General features: G+C 39.4%; 1 protein-coding gene across 1 annotated transcript; it reads right to left on the bottom strand.

The window, feature by feature from the left end:
- Positions 1 to 2,633: 2,633 nt before the first annotated feature.
- LOC131770583 (uncharacterized) lies at positions 2,634 to 9,168 on the bottom strand. Its single transcript, XM_059086303.2, has 7 exons — positions 8,782 to 9,168; positions 7,327 to 7,536; positions 6,402 to 6,668; positions 5,776 to 5,976; positions 4,775 to 4,945; positions 3,654 to 3,905; positions 2,634 to 3,071 (listed from the first exon to the last, which is right to left on the bottom strand). The coding sequence occupies exons 1-7, from the start codon at positions 9,053 to 9,055 to the stop codon at positions 2,827 to 2,829; spliced, it is 1,620 nt and encodes a 539-aa protein (XP_058942286.1). The 5' UTR covers positions 9,056 to 9,168; the 3' UTR covers positions 2,634 to 2,826.
- Between the last annotated feature and the right edge of the window lie 5,393 nt (positions 9,169 to 14,561).

Below are 14,561 nucleotides of genomic sequence, written 5' to 3'. Positions count from 1 at the left end.
TCACATGGGTTCTGAATCTTATTTCTCATTTGATACTTTCATGGTTTCTAAATTCTATAACGTTAATGACTGACCCACGAGCCTGAATCATCCCCTAAAGATAAAATAAGTTGGAATTTAGGGACCTTAACAAGCTCTGAAAAATTCCTCATTTCATTAGTAAGGAAATGTTCCGAGTTCCAGACCAGCTCATTTACAGTTTGAAAAGTCAAGCTCAATTGTTTCAGTTAGTTGTGGCAAAAGTAACAATTGAATTAGCATTTTATGATCTCTTAAAGGGTTCAAGAATCCATTTTACTACTTTGTACTTTAGCTGTTTGCATAGATTTCATATACACCCGTGATTTCCCCACCCTTGCCACAATGAATAACCTGCAAACTTTCAATGCCATTGTCTTATAAGAAATAATTTACGGGTGTAGCTTGTAGACGAGATTCCATTTGAATTTGGCACCGAATCCCTCAGAGTTTGGCCAATGTCGCCGTTTTCATCATATCACCAAACCTTTGAACACCTTGTCAGGATTTAAGATGCTTTCGTTTAAAATCCTCAAAATGATTCTTTCCAAATATAAGACTTGAAAGAAATGAAGCGTAAGCAGTCGAGCTTCAAAATGCGACGTGAACTTTGGTCTGTTCTAATCACTTTTCTTCAATTGATGTCAAGTACCAGCTCAAATTTTCTATCCGTTTCGCAGCATGGTCCTCGTGTACTCATAGGTAAGCTAACAATTTTGTTTCGTACCGTTTTTAATTAACAATAGTTCAGAAAAAAACAAAACAGTTTTCGTTGAACCATGATTAACGTCTGTTGAGGAGTTTAAATAATTTATAAATACGTGCTAAAACCGTGGCTTTGTTACGTTTAAAGTATACTTCCACAAAAAGAACATTAGGTGTTCTTTTTTATAGTTACTTTTATGTTTGGCAGCCGCGCCCCTAAATACTCGATTGGCGGAGTGATCGGCTTTGTAAATTGTCTTTATTTATGTTTATTGGTTTGGATTTGCATTTTGGCAGCTTAAAGATTCAGCATTGTGGTCTTGAGACCAAAAAAAAATCGGAAGCAGTTATTATTTTCTAAGAGAACTAAGGCTTTTAATTTAAACTGATATTTATGGAGACATTTTGTGTCCTCAGCAAAGTCCTATGGTGCTCCCTTAAAATTGACCTGCGAAGATGTTCTCGCGAATAAAATCATTTTAAGCGGTATCTCCCTCTTCAAGATGAAACGAACAGTGGAAGCTAATCACGTGTTCCCTGGAATTTACGCTCAGTCTCAGAGTGAATGCCAAGGCAGTTTCCGTCTTACGAATAACACACAAGCTGCAGAATGCGAGCTAAGTTTTGTGGGAAGAAAAATTCCTTCTGACGTCATGATAGTCGCAGTATATCAATGCGCGCAAGATGGTGACCCGCGGAGGCAATTGGTTCATACACGTAAGTTGTATGTGATTCAAATATGCCATACATGTTTGTAGGGTGCAGCTCTGTAAAAACTGTACAGAGAAGTTGATAGAGGGTGTGTGAAGGGGGGCACAGGAAGGAGGGGGAGGGATTGAGGAGATGGAAAAACGTTGCAAGGACACCAACAGTTAGCTTGAAATGATTGGTTCATACTTATCACTTGTACAAGGAGAGTTTTACATAATGTATTAGTCAATCCAATAGTCAATATACCATTTGCACAGCTCTCATGGATTTCTTTCTTGTTCTGTTTTAAAAATGGGTCCGAGCAAATTTTGAATTTTGAGGTCGGGCCTGTTAGTTCTTGCTACAGATAGATAGATAGATTACGTAATTAATTTTTTCCACCAATTCCAGGAGCTTCCGAATCAGGAGATTTGATCTTAAGATGCGGAATTAACGGAATGATCGACATTCTGGATATCAAAATGAATGACACTGATTTAAAAGAACAGGAAAGAGAGAGGATCAAGCAACAGTGTGCAATGAAAGCCCTTCAAAATAATCAAGCACCTCAACAGCGTATTGGGCACAAACAAGCCGTGTTCTGCCCTGTGTCGAGACAGGGAAGAGATGGAAAACTGAAAGTGAGGTATCAGTGTCTACCAGCTTTACAAAAGGTCTTGAATCCTGTTTTGGTAAACAAAACGAACACTACGGGATCTGTAACAAGAAGGTTTGCGAGACAATTGAAAAGACAGAGCAAGCATAAGAAACATACACCGAAGATTTTTAAGAAAAGTCTCTAAGCGCGGTGAGAAACGAGTCTATCTTCAAAATCAAACGTTTTTAATGGAGAGAAAGGAGGCTTAGTAGAACTCTCGCACTTTCCAGTTTTCTACATTGGAGAACGAGTTTTTTCTCCATTTTGCGACAATTTAAATTTCCTACGACGCGGTAGTGTTGTATTCTGAGACCGGAATCAAACAAAGAGTATCGAGTGCTCAAAAAGAAGAGCAAGGGCTTTAAAAAATCTTCTTCCACCTGAGAGAGGGATTCTCTGGCTTTTTTATCAAATATGTCTGAACTAAAACAAGCAACTTATTTGAATTAATATTAATGGGAAATTGTTTGTGATTATATCGAACCTATATGCAATTACTAGCAATTGCAGCCAGCTATACCATCATTCATCTGTTAGGTGTGTGAAATATTGATTGGTCAAATGCATTCAATCGCTTTATTTTTCATTTAAAACAAAGTGACAATCATAGTTTCAAAATGATTAGAAACATTCTTTGCCTTAGGACTATCTTGAGGTGAGGAGAATCATTGGTTATTTCTAAGAAATCGAAACAGGAAAAAAAAGCTCGACTAGTTTCATTTGAAAACTCGAATGTAAAAAATTCAACTTTGGAACTATCTGACGTTGAGAAGTTTGATGATAACGTAACCAGGACCGGCGTTAGAACCAGCTTGGTTAGACTGCTCCTTGCCACTGTTATGCGATCCACCACCTCCCCCACAGGAATTAGATCGGCTTCCACTGGCACCCCCAGAGTAGCCACCACCACCACCACCACCACCGCCGGCTCCGTTTGGTCCGCCGCCGCCACCGAATCCACCTTCTATTTCATTCTGATTAGATCGACCTCCGACACCACCTATGGGATGATTGACATATGTCAGTTATCCGTAGAATAACTTAGTTTAATGATTATTCAATAATGATTAATTGTTATAGCAATAATCATAAATATTTCTGTGGCATGAAGATTTTTCATAGAATTTTATGAAAAGTCTAGTACTAATAAAAATAAAGGGGAATATTTTGGGAGGCTATCAAATCGAGGCTCATCAAGTGCTCTAATACGCCTCTATCCTTATAAGTTCTCTGCAGGGACCTGTAAAGAATCTTTATTTTAGATTTTGAAAATTATCTTTGTCTGCAGCTGTTTCTAGAAAGAGTGTCGTAAAAGCAGGAAAAAAGTGCACGCAATAATCTCAAACGGTAATCTGGATGTTTAGTAATCAATAAATTGTGATACGTTGAGTATGTACAAAATTCATTAAACCAGCTTTGCCCACATAGAGGGACGTTTTTTCAAAGATTTCCCTGAAATCCTGAGGAACAATCACTTTTGGAGTTGGATTGCCTGCAATTTGACCCTTTTTTGCAGACAGCCTCTTTAAAAACAGCCATATCAATCTGTTTAAAGGCTTATAACGGTTAACTCGTCCATTACCTTTGTAGAATGATTTTCCTCCTTCACCACCTGTTCCCTTTGCGCCACCGAAGTTTTGGTTTGAGCGTCCGTTAGTCTCAAATCCACCACCACCTCCCCCAGAGTAATTATTGTCGCCTTCTTCCGCTCCCTTCCCTCCAGTGCCTCCCTGGAACTGTGATCCACCATATCCCGCGTTTCCATCGCTAGAGCCTGACCCGTGACACCGCGGGCTCTCACCCTTCATTTTATCGACACCACCACCTCCACCGGCTGGATAGAAAAGAAGAAACCGTCACAACTATGAAATCTAAATGATGCATTATTATCGATACCGCAGTTGTATTTGCAATACTTCTCACATCAGAGCTTTTCCACCTAATTCGTCGCAAGAAACAGTTCTCATTGAATAAAAAGGTTTATGTCCCGCAGAATGGGTATGAAAAAATCAATATGGTTGCAGTTTTGTTGTCTTAGTGCAACAAGGCGATGACATGAAAAACGGTTTTTGTCTGTAAATGTGGCTTCCCGTAGCAATCCCTGCAAAATTCAGGGCTTTTTTACACCTGAGATAGATGATATGTTTTGAACTTCCGTGGAGATACCCTAAGGTTTAATTTCAATTTTCCTTAAGATTTCCTATTGCTTTTATCAATAGTTCACTTTCTCAACTTAAACGACTTAAAGTAAAACGTTATTTCTTTTCGGGATTGACTGGTGAATCTCAATAAACAAACCACCAGGCTATGACAAAACAATATGATTGTTAAATAAAACATGAGCTGAGCGCGTTTTGAACTTGGTTAGCTCCTTTGGATTGGCTGCCTGTTCGAAATTATGGAATGATTAACAACTATTCAACAAACAGGAGGTGGCTAATGGTAGATTTGTACCGAGCCTCGAAGCGGCGAGGTAAATATCCACCGCTAACCACTTGCACCGAGGTAAATAGTTTTTACTAGTATATACTAAAACAGTGAGATGATATAGCACAAAAAGATGGCACAAATCCTGTACAGGTTCCTTTGAGATGAATATCAAAGGATATCAGGAACTTGAGTGGCCAATCAAAGTGTGTCTTCAATGCTATCCAATTTTTCAGTATTATGTTTACTAATAAAAATTATCTCTTGCTCACTCACCGATTAAAAGAGGTGTGTTGTCATCAGCAACTACAAAGCTTCCACCGCCTCCCCCTGCTCCTCCAGAAACAGTGTTAACTCCTCCCTCCTGACCAACGAGGACCTTAAGAACATCCCCTCGTTTCAGATGGAAATTTCCCTTAACGCGAGCTCCCTTTCCGCGCTTGCTTGCTGTTGGATTGACACAAAGCTTAGTTAGTCAAGAAGACTCAAGGTTCGGCTCACTAAAACTTTAGTTTATATTCAAGATTTTAAAGCAAACATCTAAGCTTTTGAAGAAAATGAAGATTTGCTGCCTTTAATCGTTGGCACGGGACAAAATTTAAGAAAAAAGTCGCATAGAATAGGGAGAATGGTAGATTCTGATCTTGGTAATGAAATTAGGCCCGACGTCTTTAGGAATCATTCGTCATTAATCGCCTAAGGAGATGGGGGGCGGGGGGGAGGGGAGGGAGAAAGAAATTTAAAATAATTTTTTTGGGGGGTGGAGATCACAGGGGGCAATCAGAAGTCGCAAAAAGATTTTATAGAGGGACTAAAGAATATTGACGGCCAATGAGGGGTTCATTTGAATACTACAAAGCCTTATGGGGGGAATCAGCTCAATTTTATTGTGATACAACCCGAATCCTTCACCACAGACAATAAAAAATGATCAGTCTCATTGTATCATAGGTTAACCAAAACGAGCAGTTTTCAACCGAGAGTCGAGCTTGGTTAAGGTTCAGGATTTAATCAGTGCCCCGTGATTAGTGAAAGAACCTCGCACTAATTACACCATTCTCTGGAAATTTCATTTCTCCATTTCATTTCTTTCTTCTTTCATGTCTTTTGACCCCCGATTTTTCGTCCCCTCCGGAGTTGAATTTTTTTTCTTAGCCTCCTGGCTGAGAGAGTCGTTTTCCATGACATCTGTTAAGTAAGATAGAGGTAAGGGAAAATTCCCTAATATGGCTTCCTTACTCAGGCGTACATCACTAGGACAGATTATATTCACTTACATGACGTGAACTTGTCATGTCCACCAGCAGCTCCTGCAGCTTCAATTGTGTACATTCCGGTGGCTGGGATCTTCCACATCTGAATTCCCTTGTTAACGGTCACTTGTCCCTCGTGATCTTGACCATGGTAGTAATTCCCCACTGATGTGGGACCCAGGCGGCCTGTGGCTCCAAGAGTTGTGAACTTTGCCATAGAAAATACTGTGGAAAATAGTTCAACGTTAATCAAGAGCGGATATTAACTGAACTGATATTAACAAAGCGGCGAACGCCCAGCAGAGTTTAGGGGTCTTGAGGAAAAGGTATGGAATTTTATTGTTTAGTTTCTGGAGGGAGAGGTCTCGCTATACTGGAGGTTTTAAATGGTATGAACTAGATGGAGTGCAGTGCACATGTCACGTGCAAGAAAACTGTTCGTTCTGATGTCAAATTTTACGAATAACTTTAAGAAATTATCTCGGTGTGCTTGATGCAAGCACTATGAGGTCGTCATGCCACGAATGAAAAAAATTTTTTTTTTCTGTCGTCGATACAAACACAAAGAAATCAGGGCTTCAAAACCATGGCAAATTACCCACTCCCAGTGAGCTCTCTTAAAAGGAGGGGATAGAATTCCATAAACTCACCGTTATATCGCTTGTTCACGCTATGCTCAGGGTTGAAAATAACCCACTGAGTGACAAAATTTCTGAAGTACTTCTCACAGGAAGCCTCCACATACATCAATGAAGGCATCCGATCGGGTTTGTCTTCCTCTGATGCGATGTGAATCGAGCCTACAAAGACTGGGTAGGGAAATTCGTACGCAATCCACTGCATGCCCGGAGGAGCAGCACCGTTGGAAATCCAAAGGCTCTCGGGATTATTATCGAATGCCATGCTGGGAGCATATCCTGTAAGAGTAATCGTAATGCTAAGTTTGAGAACGGTCACTATTTTCATTTCCTTTAAACGCTAGAAAAAAGACCAAATTTACACCCAGCGTGAAAAATATAAGAATCCAAGGAAATATAAACTGTTCTCTTGATTGATCCCAATATACTGCGTGACATAAAATGTGAGTTATACCATTTCACATGACTATGGTGCAAAATCCCGCACTTCTATTGTCCTTTTTTAGGAAAAAAAGATAGAATGAAAGGAAGGATAAGAGAAACAACAAACAAAAACAACACCGATAACAAGAAAAAATAATAAAAAAGAAATGTTCAGCACAATTTTGCCTAAAAACTGACTAGAGTAGTCAGGAATTGTCTTAGTCTCGCAGCCAGACCTTTCACGGCTAAGCAATTAGAGTTACATGGTAGGATCTGGGTACGATATTATAATTGCCCTTTAAAGCAGAAAATCATAAACAAAAAGTCTATCCTTTTTCCTTTCCAACACCACCACGACCACCACCACCACCACCCAGTTGCCAATTGGTAACTTTTTTTTTTTGACAATTTCTCCTAGAGCTGCATCAACAAACACATATTACATCTACTCATCTCTACACACAATACAATAGAGACGTTTGCCGTAGTCTTAAATGATGTCCACTCGACTCACCAGGTCCAAAGTAGCTGCTGGCATAGCCTCTCTTGGGCTCAGCGTTAAGCGCTTTGGTGGACGCTGCGGTGTCGTAAAACTTTATGCCTGATACAACCCACAGGAAAGGTACATCCGCTGCGTTACGTATTCTCCAGTAAGGATAACTGCCATTAGTGTAAGGACATTTATCAGGACAGAAACCAGACTCTGAGTCACATTCGTGCTTGCCTATTGAGAGAAAGGTAAAAGGTAAAGTGTGCACTCGAACCAAGTTAGTGGCCCACTTAGCCGGAGCCTGTTCCGGTTTCCTTAGCAGGAAGCAATTGGGAGTATCACTACTTGCTTTCAGTGTAATTTGACGAGAAAAACATGGAGAAAGGACAAAAAACATGTTCCTGCATAAAATTCATAGATTTATTTCAAACTAGAGATAGCGGTCCTCGTGAAACCGCACCCGCGAAGTTTTAGATTATTGGCCAAAATAGAAAATATTTTTTTCTCAAAAGACTCACTTTTAGCTAAGAAGTAGAAACATTGAAGCTGCACCCGCGAAGTTTTAGATTATTGGCCAAGATAGAAAACATTTTTTCTCAAAGGACTTACTTTTAGTTAAGAAGTAGAAACGTTAAAAAAAAATTTAAAAAAAGGGTTGAATCGAGGCAATGTTAATATTGATATACTGCACATTTAAGTGTCATCAAAGACAAAAGACAACTACCTGCTTTTAGAGGAAAGGCGATAAACTAGGAATAAGTCATTGAGTAGTTCGGTCGATATTTTCTTGGGATAAGTTTTGCTGACGCGTTTACCGCGTTTATAGCGCTAACTGATAATTACCAGGAAATTTCGAAAATGAAAATAATTTAGATATTGCTGAAATCTGCTTCAACAAGATTTCATGAAAATGTGAAATGTTCTATGAAAGAGATTCGTTTCAGCTTTAGCGTAAAATTTGACGTATGTACACGTATTACTTGTCATCGAAGTCGTTGGGTAGCGGAGATTTCAACTAAGTAGTGGGCAATTTTGAAGCGGAATCAAATTTAAAAAAAAAAGCACGTTAGATCATATTTGCGATTTAACTTTTTGAAAAACCTGATTACAAAAGTTCGAAAGGCTTTTTTGGACCCAGCTCAAGAAGTGTTTTGCACATTGTATATCTATTCCAGCAAAAGAAAGATAGCTGACCTCAATATTCACAGCATCTACCTCTACCAGGGGTTTTAACGAAAGCAGTTTACCGGCGTTCTATCGCCGCCTATAACACCTCTTACCACCGTCTGTTTAGCTTGCGAGCTGGCTCTTGTGTTTTGGTCTCGCCTTTCAGCACAGCTGGCTGTTATATACCCACGGCAGCCGCTCATGGAATAAGTTCAGTATTGAAAAATTTGCATTCGGATTTGAGCAAATTGGTGTTTGCCTGCAGTTTGCCTGCAATAATTCCAAGTAACAGTATAAGCAAGCAGAACGTACCTTCGTTGTATTGCTTGCAGATGGCCACTCTTTTATCTCTGTATTTCTTGTCTGTGTGCCATTCCCAACTAAGACAGTATCCTGGTTTGAATGGTCTGTTCCACGGAGGAATTACGAAATGCGCATAAACGTTAGGGTCTTTTTCAAAGCCAAATTGGCTTCCTTTGTGAAATTGTACCTTAGCACTGCTCTCAGAACCACCAAGTCCCAAAAACCCACTACAAAGACCCAAGAAAGAGCTTAGAATAAGCGCTAAAAAGGTTTGTTTGTCCATGATGGCCTAACAGGATCAGTGAACTGACTGGTTCGTCATCGGGAATGATGTAGTTTTTTCCCTGCGTTACATGCCACGCTGGAAGAACCAAAATCTGTCTGTGATAGGCTGAATTTTGCAAACGTGTAAGATTACTAACTTTGGTTTTGAATTTTAAAACGATTTCATCCTTTTTTCTGCATTTTAACAGCGCTTTGTTGGCACATTTCTTGCGCGAAGTTTTAGTCGCTAAGGAACACCTCTGAGCCCGCTGTATCACAAGAGACCAAAACTGCGGATGAACGCATGATAACGCGTGCAGCAAGCGTTGAAAGTAGTGGTCGACAAAATAAAATCAGATGTGTTGCGGCTTCCTTTTTGCCTTAGGTTACCAAAATAAATTTTTATGACTTCATTTTCATCGGTCAAAATAAGTACTGCTTACTTGAGAAATTCGTAAGATTTGACTTTTAAATCAGGTTTCTTCATAACCGTCCTAAGCCGAATTCGGTTCAGAAAAGCCAATTACAGGCGAAAAACAAATTCAAAGAATATCGTTTAAAAGCTAGAGAAAATTATTCGGAAATTCATGTACCGATTACTCACGGATGATGCAAAGTTGTAGCAAAATTCTCTCTAGTTCTCAAGTGCGTGCGTGATTAACTTTCTTAATTTTTCAATAACTTTTGTTCAACAAAAAATGCTCACTAAGACACGTATCAGCACCTCTTAAGCTAAGAATCTATCGTAGAGCGAACTTTACGGACGCTGTTTCCGCTATAATTTGGAAGAGAAATAGAAAAAAAATGTATTTTCAATAGACTTGCTATTGAAAATTGACCCTCATAAGTGACTAACGGGTTTTGCTTTTGTTCACAGCACGAAGTGATTGTGTGACACACGTGTTGGAAATATGTAAATTTTTGGAGGCACGGAAAATTAAAAATTCTTTTGTAATGAAACAAGCTCTGTCCTTAATTATGTCTCTGAGGGCGATTATACAAAGTAACGTAACATGTTGGCATGTTTCTTAGAATAATTTGAGGATGATTTCGTCGTGCAATTTTTATTCAGTCATGTGATGAGAGAAGGTAACACCAATAAAACAGTAAACGACGCTATAAACGACGTCAAATTTCCAATAAGAAATCACCAGTTGATAACCTTTACGAAAGAGATGTAATACCTAATCTGGCTGTTTTTTTTTTTCAAAACTTTTCAAAACAGCATGACATATGTCAGGCCGGTTTTTCGATCAATGAACAAGGCGAAACGGGAGGGAATCAAGAGACAATCACACAATAGAAGAAAAAGACAATAATAGTAATAACAATAATAATAAACGCATGGGATGCAAGCTGTATGATTAGTTCTAGTAACAAATTCGCTGTTTTGTGGATCGCCCATAATACATTTATTTTACATTATTGGTACTTAGCTATGTCAGTTTGCTCTAGGTCATGCCAAATTAGCAATGCACATTTCTTATTCTTTAAGCTACCAACCCCTCCCCTCCCTTCCCCTTCCAAACTTCTAATGTCTATTTTCGATCACTCCGGTGAGCATTGTTTCCGTTCCGTACCACACGAACTCGGAGGAAAAAGAATACACACATACAAAGAAATCAAAGATTCCACCTGCTGGAGTACCTGGAAGGAGTTTTCTATGATTTAGAGGGCTGGAGCAGTGCTGAGACTTGCATTAAGCTGCTGAAAGTTTTCTTGAAAATATTATATTAACACAATTAACCCCCCTAAGTATGATATTCCCCGCGAAGTTTTCTTATCTTGAACATTTAGGAAAATTGTAAATGTCAGTACGAAACGAATGGTTCAGTTTACTGCATCCACTGAAATAAGTGAACACAGATTAATCGTTTTGATTTTCTTAAGACCGTTCATTTACAAATGTTAGCCTACTGTTACGCTGTAGTAAAACAAAAGTCTCAGATTTGAAAGGTAAATATATCTTGAAAGGAATATTTTTACAAACTCGCTCTCCTCTCGCGAAAATTTCTAGGTTGAAAGGAACCATAATCTAAAATTTGAGAAAAAGAATCTTTCCACCAGTGTTCCAACTTCATTTTTGTCCAATATCATTTATTTCATCATTTGTCGTTTCAGTGTCCTTTAGTAAAAAAGAAAAATACCACTTATGATAATAAAAAAAATTGGAATGGTATTATTGGTATTTGGTAGATAGAAGTTGATAGGTAATCTCTGTTTGAAGCAAGTGGTCCAGTTTCAGCAGCATGAAGCGACTCATGATGAAAGCGATCTTCGCAATGATAAACACTACCTAAGCAGTAGTGAAAATAGGGCCTGAGAAAAATTCAGGTCTGTACGGGATTTGAACCCATGACCTCTGCGATGCCGGTGCCGCGAAGATCGCTTTATAATCATTTCCTAAACCGCAGCTCGCCTAGATGTGATTTTCATAAATTCACAGTCATCGATTCACAACTTCACGGCCCTATTACAGACCAACATGATAACCAGCTCCCAGTTGGCTTTTTAGCTCAGTTGGTAGAGCACTGCACCGGTACTGCAGAGGTCATGGGTTCAAATCCCGTTGAAGCCTAATGTTTTTTCCAGGACTTATTTTCACTAATGTTTAAGTAGTGTTCATTACTGCGAAGATCGCTCATTTCTTGAACCGCAGATTTATATGATTTTCATATATGTGTAGTCACTAGATGAGAGACAGATAATTCGCCGGTAACCATTTACACTCCTTAGTGGAAAGGGGGCCTTTGTAGAAGTAAAATGATTTGCCAAAGAACACAACACACTGGCCTCGTTTTAACTCAGTGCAAAGAAACTGAAATAGCACCACACTTTGCTTCCACGATGTTGGTTTTAACAAAACTTAAAACAGCTGCCCATAGTTCTTAACTCGGTGGCTTACTTGTTCCTCATTTCATGGTTGTAAAAATTCAGTGACGATGAAACCTAGGAGATCTAACGAAATACGTCTCGCGCAAGCGCGTAAATGGATGTGGATTATGTAAACTTGTGACCTTCTTGACAAAAACAGGGCCTAAAATTGAGTGGTCACGTTTTAAAAATAGATGCCGCGTAAACAAAACTTATTTAACCCAGATTGTGTTGTTATCCAACTTAAGAAATCTTTGACATGGAAACATACTTTATTTGTATGGGTACGACACGACGGATCCAATTATTGACGAACGCTCCTAACTGGTGTGAAACGACTGTTAAGCCCACAAGCTACTCAGTCCAGTGGCTTGACGTATCACTTATCTGAAGGTCTTTATCAGGTTAACCGTCAACCGTCAAATATCTAACTCATTGACCGTCAAAAGAGCAAACGTCACCCGTTCAAAACGCAAACTAATATAATCCGTCAAATCCTTCAGACATTCCTTACGAGCAACTAAAATGGCGTCTGTGTATCGGAAAGAAGCACTGCTGTGGGTCTGTTTTAGATGGCTAAAGCATTGAAAAATGTTATTTTTCAAAGTATTCCGGGAATTGTGTCTTGCTGAGAAATATCAAAACTTCATTTTTCGTCACGAACTGTTAAGTTCCACTTAGAAAAATTACCTGTTGACCATCAAATGGCCAAAAATTTAGCCGCCAAGAGTCCAAACTACCTCTCCTTGACCGCCAACCATTAAAGATACTAACCCACTGAGAACCTTTTATTTACTAAATCATCATTTTGTCATCACAGCCTCGTATTACAGGTGAACCATACTTTGTATCCAGCTATCACTTAGACTGCGCGAGACTTGAGCACCACTTCCGGCTAAGCATATAGCGTAGACTTCCGCTTTTCATTTGGACGCTGCTTTGTTTAGGTCGGAGACGCATCAAAACCTCACCGCCGTTCACTGCGTGATGTCAGCAACGACGTTCATCGAAGCGTGTAATAAATTTAACAGGTGTAACAACGTACCAGCCATGTTTTCACCTGTTACATAATAATAACATGTCCACTTAAGCAACAGGTTGTTTACACAGAATGATCAACAGATCAAAGACCATCTCCTAGGCAACGTGCGTCGATAAAGCTGTGTTTTTTTTCTGTCAACAAAATGGAATCACTTCCCTTGATTAGTTAGTGCGCTCAAAGGAAATTTTTTAAGCAAATTGTGCATTTTTTAATTAATTGAGGAAGTTACCCAGACTCCTACTGCCATAACTGCACTTTCAAATAAAAATTAGTAGAACCATTAGTTGTTCAAATCGATCACAGCCATCTCTGAGCTTGTTACCTACATGGAAGAAACTTGAAACTCAAATTTTCTCTTCGTCTCCCATCCTTATCACGCGATCATTGTGCAAAATAAAAAGCGTCTGTTCAAAAATAATACCGATTTGCTTATTCCTCCCGCATAAGTAACCACAGCGACTCGATTGTTCAGTGGGCTTAAATGGTGCGGTATCAGCTGCGTTCAGCCGAGTGAACACCTATGAACTGTTAGTTTTGGGACCTTTGTTTCTGGCCTTGTGAAGTATATGGACAGCTTATTCACATTTCCGTTCACACGGTTATGGCTCCTTCGTAAACCATAGAATGAGGAACGTTTGAAAGTTTTGTTCCAAAAATTAAAATTTGCTGCGGCCGCTGTTGTCGGAAATTCATGGTAAATGAAAATTGGCCTCTAAAAAAGTATGTGCTCTGAAAATGGACTCTACTTTAAACCACCGATGGAGGAGACTTTTGACTGATTTAGAGATAAAAGCACGTTTTCGTCCAAAAAATTGAATGAATTCTGCATTAGGAGAAATCAGACAGAACAGGGATATTTTAATGACAAACTCTGATTCCCATGAGTAGAGGTAAAAAGTGTCGATGAAATTAAGAAAGTCGTCAGAATGGGAGTTTCTCGCTTTGAAGGTAATATACCTTGGGATTGTTTCTTTTGTCTCTGTGAATGTAGTTGAATTCAAGTCGATAACACAGCCACATCATCTCTATGGAATGCAGCGTAAATCCTGCTCGCTCTATGCATGCTTGACTCTTCTTGCTTGAGTAAATTGTGCATTCACATGGAAGAGTTACCATGAAGCATCAAACTGAACAATTAGAAAATGCGGTCTTGGAAGAAATAATCTCAAGTTTTTTCAAGAATCCCAATAAGGTGTTGCTCTAAGGAGCTTTTCGTCTAGGTAGAAGTTGAACAAAGCTGACTTTAGGGGTTAACAACCACACGGAGAGTTAAGTTTGGCGGTACCTTGAGCCAACCAATCACACGCGTTCTGGAATAATCTCCTTTGTTCTTTGTGTCGCCGTGTGTGGGCTGCCCGTGCCCCTAGGTAGTACCACCTGGGAAATCCTCGGTATCTGAAATTCGATGATCCCACATGTATGGGGGCTTTATATAGATTCCCTGGGAATTCGCTCTTTCTGATGCGACTGATAGAGACTGGCTCATTTTATACAGTGACACTTTCAAGGCCAATATTCGTATATATTATTATGTACATGAATGATCGTGACTGTCGCTCGTGTAAAACGTGGTTGATTCGCCTGGAGGCTCAATGAGACTCACTGAAGC

The sequence above is a fragment of the Pocillopora verrucosa genome, chromosome 5 (genome assembly GCF_036669915.1).
Source record: "Pocillopora verrucosa isolate sample1 chromosome 5, ASM3666991v2, whole genome shotgun sequence".
NCBI lineage: Eukaryota > Metazoa > Cnidaria > Anthozoa > Scleractinia > Pocilloporidae > Pocillopora > Pocillopora verrucosa.
This window is presented reverse-complemented; position numbering and strand designations above follow the sequence as displayed.

What these genes read in the sequence shown, in the direction of transcription:
- LOC131770583 (XM_059086303.2), bottom strand. Translation starts at nt 9,055, where the DNA reads ATGGACAAACAAACCTTTTTAGCGCTTATTCTAAGCTCTTTCTTGGGT. An exon ending in CGTGAACAAGCGATATAACG is followed by an intron (nt 5,977 to 6,401) that starts GTGAGTTTATGG and finishes TATTTTCCACAG; the next exon opens with TATTTTCTATGGCAAAGTTC. An exon ending in AGGAAAATCATTCTACAAAG is followed by an intron (nt 3,072 to 3,653) that starts GTAATGGACGAG and finishes ATCATCCCATAG; the next exon opens with GTGGTGTCGGAGGTCGATCT.